The sequence below is a fragment of the Cupressus sempervirens genome, chromosome 10 (assembly GCF_028749045.1).
Source record: "Cupressus sempervirens isolate cs-2001-9-10 chromosome 10, ASM2874904v1, whole genome shotgun sequence".
NCBI lineage: Eukaryota > Viridiplantae > Streptophyta > Pinopsida > Cupressales > Cupressaceae > Cupressus > Cupressus sempervirens.
The window spans coordinates 2926590-2935928 of record NC_143127.1 but is presented as its reverse complement, the minus strand read 5'-3'; the positions used below and the strand labels follow the sequence as shown (position 1 = coordinate 2935928).

The window sequence follows — 9339 nt, the reverse complement described above, 5'->3', positions numbered from 1 at the left end:
ACTTCTTATAACACAAATTATATAAAGATTTATATTAGTGTTATAATATATGAACAAATTGCTTATACATTCATTCACCACCTCAATGTTAACACTTTATTATCTTTTTGATCATTCTCTTAACACGTGAGATTCATCTTCAACCACACAATACCTTATATATATATATATATATATATATATATATATATATATATATATATATATATATATATATATATATATATATATACTTATTTGTTATATGAATTTTGGATAATTCATGAGATTAATGCTAGAATGAGTAGATTTAATAATCTATAAGTGAATCAATATATTGTTTATAGATTAATTGTGTGATTGTTTTTTAATATCAATGTTTCATATTGCACTTTATAATCAAAACTAGAAACAACATACTTATTGAGATTAATGTTGTTTTGATTTATTATTGTTTTAAGATTCTTCCAATATTCTAGAAAACTTAAAAATCATAGAAATCTAATCAATTTAATCTTTAAATCATTTTTATCTTACAAACTTCTTATAACACAAATTATATAAAGATTTATATTAGTGTTATAATATATGAACAAATTGCTTATACATTCATTCACCACCTCAATGTTAACACTTTATTATCTTTTTGATCATTCTCTTAACACGTGAGATTCATCTTCAACCACACAATACCTATTTTTCTTCTTCAAATCTTTGTTGACTTTTTGCCTATTCCACTAGCCATTACAATGAGAATTTGTACAAAGTCTCATGATATGCTATTATATTGGTATTCAATGTGCAAATTTTTTGGATTCAACTTTTATTATTATCATTGACATATTCCAAGTGGTTGAAGGAGAATCATCACTAGAACATTTCGCTTTAGAGCTTAAAAAAGGTCTCAACTCTACATCAAATTATTCTAGGACGTATGCTTGATTGAAGAATGTTGTTTCAATAAGTTCTATGATCACTATGTTGGTCCAATCAAGGGGGTTGACTCACTAAACATGGTCCTTGCAATTCAATGATTTGCCTAGGGCAATTTCAACATTGCTAGTCCTTAACAACAACATATGTTGCATTTGTCTTTTGCAAGTAGGCTTAATCTTATAAGTTACAAATTGCTTCCATTTCCCACCATTTCTTTAGCGATCAGGTTTGATCTTACAAAAATAAATTCAACCTTTAAACAATTACAAAACTATTATGGTCTTGGAACACATATAATAGTAAAATATCCATGTCATTAGAAAAATAAGTCAAAATTTTACCATACACAAAATCTATCTTTATACATTTTTTTTTCTAAATCAACATTTTCAATGAGAATCTTCACCTTTATGATTATTTCACAAATTAAATAAACTTTCCCTTGTAACTTTAATCTTCAAAACCATTTGCTTAACTACATGTTTCTTTTTTACTTTATATAGGGGAAATAGTTGGCTTCTCTCTACTTCTTTCTTATTAAACTATCCTTTCAACTATTATTTTCAAATATATTTTCATTATTTTTTTAAAATAGTGTAATATTCTCTCAAAAATATCCTTTGAACTATTTTTTTCAAATATATTTTAATGATGTTTTTTTTTTTTTAAATAGTGTAATATTCTCTTAAAAATATCCTTTGAACTATTTTTTTGAAATATATTTTTATGATGTTTTTTATTATGAAAAAAGTGTAATATTCTCTTAAAAATATAGAAGGGCATTCAAAAATTGAAAAGGGAAGTCAAAGACGAATGAGATCCTTGGAGGCGACGAGTATATTTGAATCGTATCCTCATATCATTTCAAACCAAGATCAAATCTCGTTTACTTTTGATGCAAAGGGCAAAATCTAACGAAGCAACAACCGAAGAGATAAGGTCAGTTAAGTTTCTACCTACAAGCAACATATATAAAAAATAATAATAATAGGCGAGTATGGCAGATAGAGCTTGTGATGTGGCACCTCGTGTGCCACGCGAGCAACTTACATGTACACGAGCGCAACGGAATTGAAGGGGTTCTGCAATTTTGTAATTTTCCTCACCACCAAGAGAGAATGGCCATCAAATGCATTCATCATCCACTTCAGAGCGCAGTGGTGCTCAATGAACCAGCTTCGCCACTTACAGGAAGGGTTTCGCGTTTGAATGTGGATACATTTACTAGGAGCAATGTGAACTGCTTGAGCGTGTCTATGTGTGTTTCGAGGCCTGTGAAGGCGCAGGCGTCCCTGTTTCCGTTTTCGAAGAAGAAGGACAGGGCAGTAGTGAAAGAGGAGCTGCTTGAAGCGATTGCGCCCTTAGACAGAGGAGCTAACGCCACTCCTGATGACCAGTACCGAGTTGAAAAGGTTACCTTCTTGAGCCATGATTCTTTACTAAATGTTGGCAATTGTTAGATTAGTCTGTAATACCCCATTGCAGAGTCTCTAAGTTTTTTGTTTTCTTACTGGAAATAGGCATTTTAGAGTGTCCTGAGATTTTAATTTGATTAACACCGCGACCGGCAAATCATTGTGGCAACTTGTGAATGATGGGAAAGGCCTGCTTTATGAAGGATAATCTCCTGTCAGGGGCGCCCTTCGCAGTGTTGGTTTTATAATTTTAGTTGCATAAGTTTGTTATGAATTTCGATTTTGTGATGTTGTATATGGCTTCTTTTTTTGTGGGCGGGAAGTATTGTGGTTGCCTCGTTTTTTGGGGTTGTGTGACCCTTCGTTTCTTGGCTTTACTGGTTTATTCGTCTTTTGGGGTTTGATGCCATTCTGTTTCTATATTTTAGGTAGGCTGTATGTAGTTTTCCTAGTTAAGAGGAATGAAACTATTTCATAAAAAAAGTGCCATTAGGATCACTAGTTAAATATTGCTGGACATATATATTGAAGCCTTTTGAATCACCGTCTTTTGGTTCAGAAGCAAAAAAAATGGGTTCCTGATTGGAGGAGGATATGAGCTGGGGAAACCTGCGGATATAGGCAAAGGGCAGGGGTGCCCATCGTACTGTCACTGGCATTACAGAGAGGGGTTTAGACCAGGAGAGATAGCATTGATGCACATCAGGATTGATTGGGAGATAGTCTGCCTTGGATATCTGTTGGATTGATAGATCGAAGAATTCCTTGGTGGAATTGTTTGGCAGCCATTGCTTTCAGCTTTGCCCATGCCTACAATTTTTGAGGCTGGCGCTATGGAGGAAGTTATTACACCCGAGGCTGGGTCTATAGAGGCAACGTTTTTTGCCTGATCCATCTCCTTGGTAGGAACAGTTGAATTCATTCCGACATGTCTGGTGTAGGGCTACCATTATTAATGCACGTGAAATTTGTTAGCCAATTACTTTGCCGTATGGCTCTATTCCATCACCTTCAACTACTACTAGGTTTCAAGCTGAGATACCAGATCCCTCTGCAAAGTGCCGGCTCCTGATTCTGGTGCGATTTTGGTTTCAGATTCCTCTTGGATCCCTTCGGGATTCGGGAATGGAATCCATATTCCCTGGATGATTCTCCATGGATCCCTTAGTAAGGAATCCACAAAGAATCTGTGTTCCATTCTGGAATCCTGCTAGGATCCAAGAGGATTCAGGGAGTATCTGTGGGAATTTGGACGTCTCGGCAAGGAGAAAGGGGCCCACTTTGACATTCAATATATATTGTTAAATTAAAGTGAAACTCAACCCTAAAATGACCCATCTAAACCCTAATTCGACCAATAAAGGTTACCTAAAGTCATTTGGTGGTCTTTCATTCATCTCTCAAGCATTTTTCACCATTTTGGTTTTGTTCTACAACTGTAGCATTTTTCTTTGAAAGTGAATGCTCTAGACTCTATCAATTTATGTGAATCACACTTCCAACTTCCTATTATTATCAAGGATCTTTTTGGTTCAGTTAGTGAAATTTGAGCAATGCAATTAGAAGCAGAGTTAAAGTTTCTATTGATACTTTTCCTTCTATTGGAGACTATTTTGTGAAATTTAAATTCATACATTCTCAATTGGTTGTGTGTGAAAAAGATAAGACTAACAAGGATTGTTTGTTTTCCTCAAAATTGATGGTTGTTTTCTCTTTTTTTGCCACTTCTTTGTATGCCATTATGGATGGGTTGGGTATTCAATTTGTTATAACATCTTTTGAGAGTTTCTGTAAAAGATTGATGAGGGAACAATCCAAAATTCATCAAAACTATGTCACAAAATCTCATGCACTTGTTGCCATTAATCCCACATAAAGGAAGAAAAAGAATAAATTCAATCCCAAATCCTATGAGTCTTCCAAAGCCACCTCTTCAAGAGAGTCTAATCCTAAGAAGAAGAGACCATAATGTGTTTCTTGTAAGAAAGAAGGCTATATTGAAGAACATTGTTAGACAAAAGAAATCCCAGAGTTAAAGAAGTCAATCAAGGAGCATATATTTCAATGTTCTCATAAAGTGCTTCTACCAAACATGAGAAAAAAGGTAACTTGGAAACGTTTCCTAGTTACAACAGAAGGGTCATTCCTTTATCACAACTCATACACCTAGGAACATCGATTGTATCCTTAATTTAAAAGCATTAATACACATTGCTAATTCACTTGACTACATGGATTTAGGTTCTCTTCGGAACTCACTATTTGATCGTCTTTTGACAAGCAATCATCTTGTGAATATTGTTTCAATAGGTGAGATTGATTTGGGTGTTGGATTAGTAACCAATGTTTTTTATGTTCTTAAGGTTGCACATAATCTACTTTCAGTTTATCAGCTATGTAGGTGGGAAAAAGCCACAATGGAATGGAGTTTACCTTAGAGGCAATGAACATTTGTCGAGAGATTGGTGATCTCATTGCAGTGGCATATGACTGATAATCTACATAGGGTGTATACCTTGTCTCGCTTTGCCTTCCAATGGAGGGATACTCGGTTATGCATACATGATGTATATAGTCCTTGGGGGTTGTGATTATGTCCTCCAGGAATCATCTTGTTCCTTTCTTTTTTCTCTTTTTGAGAGGAGTTTTCTCCCATGTGGTTTCCTCCTTTTCTAAGCTTATTCAAGATTTCATTGCTTCTTCATTGTACATGGGCCCATATTGGATCTTGCTCATCTTGCACAATGATTCTTCTCCCTAGGTGGCACATAAGGAGTGGTGTTGGAGTAAATGGGGTTTTTGTAACTGTTGCTGAAGCTTGTTAGGCAAATTATTATATAGGTAGTTTTGCAGTTTTTTCTGTTTGGTTTGTTTCCCGCTTCCATCTTGCCTTTATAAGTGTCAGTTCCAGATTTTGTCCTCTTAAAATAACCTCAAAATTGACTTCCTTTGCCCAGGATTGAGGACAAACTAGAAACCCATAGTTGGAGAGATTTCCATTATATGGATGATCTTCCTCAAATTTTTGAAGTACAACTCCCTCTTACGATGTAATTGATTTTTGGGGTAAAGTAGAAAATGAATGCTAACATCTACACACATAAGGAGGGGTGTTGGAGTAAATGGGGTTTTGGAGTAAATGGTGTTGGAGTAAATAGGATATAACCAGAAAGCAGAAAATGTTAGCCCTCACATGGATACCCCATTTTAAATTTTCAAAATCAATCATTCTATCTCTGATTTCATGTTGAGTATTGTGTTGCTAAGTTTTAGTCTTCTCCTTTAAAAGCTTGAGGTCATTGGTTAAAGTGAGTGTGTTTTGAAGAGAGAAGTGTCTAAGTGTGTTTTAGGTCACTTCTCATCTTTCCCGAAGTACTCTACAATCTTTGTTTTCCGCGTCTCCCTTTGCATTATCTTTACCTAATCTTTCTTAGTGGGTTTCCTGTTTTTCCGCTGCACACAGGGTTTAGGTGATTTAGGTATGGTTGGGGTGTGTTCTGGTGTCCTCCCGATGAGAAGTAAGTGTTTCGTATTTCATTCTTTGCAATCTTGCCCTAATTTTCCAGATCTCACGGATTCCAAGCCTTCGAGCTGATTTTTCCCCTTGAGCGAATTACATCAAGTGCGAATCCGAAGTAGAAAGCCGTAACAGTGATTAATAGGTTGTGAATATGATTCTGCCAATGCCCAAGGATCTATGAATCTGTAGATAGAAGCCAGAATGAGTCTCACTCAAATTTGTGGAGATAAGATCAATTGTTGAGGGAACACAGGTTTCTGGTTTTTCTTCTGCATATTCATGGAAATGAAGTTGTTCAATTTTGTTTTCGAAGCTGTATGAACTAGAGCCAAATCTCAAGTCCAAATGATCAAATAGTGTGAGCACGATGTTGACAGATCATTTAAAGGGTCATGACCAGTAAGGCATCTTCGAAGATCTAACTTTGAGGCTATCAGATTGAAGTAAAAGGTTGAATGTTGTTTGCTGTGCTTCAATCTAGGAAATGTTGCTGAGAAAGAAGTTTTCTGCCCCAAGCCAATGGAAAGGGCTACTTCTCTGGGGCTTTGAAAATAGAAAGTCAAACTACCCTAAAAATGCGAATATCTTTCGAAGATGCCCAAAAGATACTTCTGGAGAAGTTAGTGTTGGAGATGCGAACCCGTAGTGAAGGAAATGCAATATTAAAGCCTCAGGTGGAAAATGGAAGAACGGAGTGCGCAAGCTAGCAAAAGGATTACTCCTTGTGCTGCGATTCCGAATACAAGGGAAATGCAGAAAGGGTAAGTGTTTCTTTCTCTCCCGTATATGTTAATATCATCAAGTATATCTGCATTCTAGATTTTGAAGCAAAGTAAGGCACTTCTCGCAAAGCTAAGTATTTGTGTTGTTTAATGATTCTTAGTAAGTATCACTTTACTTCAAGTAAAGTAAGAGTGCTTTCGGGAACTTAGTATTTTATGTGCAGATGAACGAGAAGTTTAAATAGACTTTACTCATTGAATTAAATGCAAATCCGGCTGTTATAATCGTTGCGTTATAATTGTTGGCCGAACTTAATTTCGTTCGTGTGGTGCTAATGATCCAATTCCTAAAGCTATTTTATCGGAATCACAAGTAATTGGTTTCTTCAAGTATAATTTAACGACTATTTATTGAGAACTGCATCTTCTGCAATCATAGCGAATGACAATCAGAGCTGCTGGTTACGAAAGATTAATTGGCTTGGAGAGTGAGTTAAAAGACTTTACAGATACATCCTTCAAGTTCTACGATCTGGGTGATCTTCATAGGAGGCTTAATTGCCAACCCATTCACCCAATCACTTAGAAACTTGAAGAGAGTGGATTGGTAGAAGTAGCCGGTTTTCCAATGGTAGTTCCTACACCTGAGTTAGTGAAGGAGTGCGTAGAGAAATACAACCTAGAAACAAGCAGATTTTGTTTCTAGACTAGTCCATTCTCATATCAATTAACAAGGCGCTGATGCAGTCCGCATTTGGAATCCTCGTAAAAGAGCAATATTGTGATATCGATTTTGGGTCCTCTGCATCCATGTTCAATGAGAAGAAGACCCTCAGATGGGAGGACATGCAGAGGACCTGGTTCCAGAGTGCCTGCTCAAAGAAGAGCAAAATGCCAAAGACTCTGTTTGGCATAAATCTGAAGCAAGAGATTGTGGATATCCTCACACTCCTTAGACTGAAGGGAAAAGAGGAGATTTTGGAGTTCATCGAGCACCACTTTTCCTAGTACAAGCAATATGTGTTGAGGACATGAAGATCGATTGGGCATAGATCATCTGTGATGAGCTCGCTTCATGGTTGAATTTTGCTAGACGATTCAAGCAATTCTATATGTCCTTTTATTTGGTCTATGCTTTGGCAACACACTATTTATGGCCCGACCTCCCTAGCATCCCAAATTATGATGAGCTCACCAAAGTCTATGAATTTTACCCACATCTGCAATTGCAAAGAAGCTACGAGGAGTATGTAGCTGTTAACGATGCTTTCGCAATGAGGCTATGCCGAGAATTCCAAGGATGCCCTAAAAGGAGATTCTCACTAGAGGTAATTTCGACCATAAGCCAGTTTGGATGCTCATTCATCCAGTTCTCGAGCTTCTCCTTTTTGCGATTTGGAGCCTGTGATGGATTTCCCAAGAGGTTGCCTAGATATCTAGAGGACAAGGTAGTTCTAGTCGAGCTCTGTCAACAAATCTTGGAAGTGAACACCATGTTCAAATGTGAAGAAGATTGTCGGGATTCCTTTCCCTATAGTGGTAGGCTCGTATTCATGTGCCTCCAGATCAGATGCTTGAAATCTGGTAAAGAGTTTTGAAGGCAAGATTAAATTGTTGGATTATGAGGTGCTTAGGCCTCAATATGATCCAGTTAATTTTGTAAGGGATCGTCTGAAGTTGGGATATGTGTACAGGCATGTCTCGGATATTGAAGATTCTTGCTCCGGGTGTCTTAATGAGTACCAAACATAGGAGAGATTTTGGTCGCAACTAACCATTGATGAAATCAAGTTATATAATGATTCTGTGGATGTTTTTGACCTTGTAGATGATGGAGCTTACATGCACCCCACATCTTATGAGAAGATCAAGGGTACACCAATTCTGTCTACCCCACCAATAGATCCAGTCATTAACACAATGGAGGTCCTTATGCAGGGGATAATCAAAAGGACTGACAAATGGGTGGAGTGGACCCAAGCAAGGAAGAAAAGGACTGGGAGCACTGCTTCCTTCGGTGGAGTATCAGCTGGAGCCGCCCAGTTAGCTGCAGCAACAACTACAACAACCACTACATCAACATTTGCGGGGCCATTCCAATCTATTGGCCAAGGCGAAGACTAGCCTCTGGAAAAAAATGTGCCACTCACCACTACTTGCGGAGCTGGCCCTCTACCAAACATCGGGAAGATTGGAGAAAAGGAAGATGACAAGGATAAGGGGAAGGAACAAGAAAAATCAGTGGCTAAGCCATCTTCCCCTGTTCAAGTCATCAATTTGGATGGATATACTAACCCCATGGATGGCCAGGACCATGATGCATCTCAGCAAGGGGATACCTTAGCCCTTTCGGTAACTAAGGTAGCTGCCTTCTGTGTTGCTTCTTAGAGCAAGCCAACTCCATTAATCCTGAGAAAGTTGTTCGATCCCTCTACATTGCAATCTGTTATCAATGTGCTCTATACAGAGTCTTGGCTCGAGGAGACCATTAATAGGAAGAAGAGGAGATACAAGGATGCAGCCCCATCAAAGAACTTGATCACACAAGTCACCTCCTCAAAACCATCAAAGAAAACAAAGAAGCAGAAGACAATTGTTGCATTGGCTACGGATTCAATGTCTGGTCACATGCTAGTTGAGATTGCTGAGCCTTAGAAAGAAGGAAGGTTTCACAAGCTCTCAAATGATGACTTCCAAATCAGAACATTGGATCTTGGCATTCCTATTCACAACTCCATGGCGAACATGTGGAAGTCAACTAATGAGA

The 9339-nt window shown here is 37.4% G+C and overlaps 1 protein-coding gene across 2 annotated transcripts in view; it reads left to right on the top strand.

The window, feature by feature from the left end:
- The first annotated feature begins 1994 nt into the window (after window positions 1-1994).
- Window positions 1995-9339, top strand: part of LOC149532260 (putative plastid-lipid-associated protein 4, chloroplastic) — a 112302-nt gene continuing 104957 nt past the window's right edge. For both annotated transcript variants that reach the window (XM_089804991.1, XM_089804990.1), the window contains exon 1: window positions 1995-2327. In XM_089804991.1, the coding sequence (XP_089661117.1) occupies window positions 2034-2327 (294 nt within the window). In that variant the 5' untranslated portion in view covers window positions 1995-2033. The remainder of the gene's footprint in view (window positions 2328-9339) is intronic.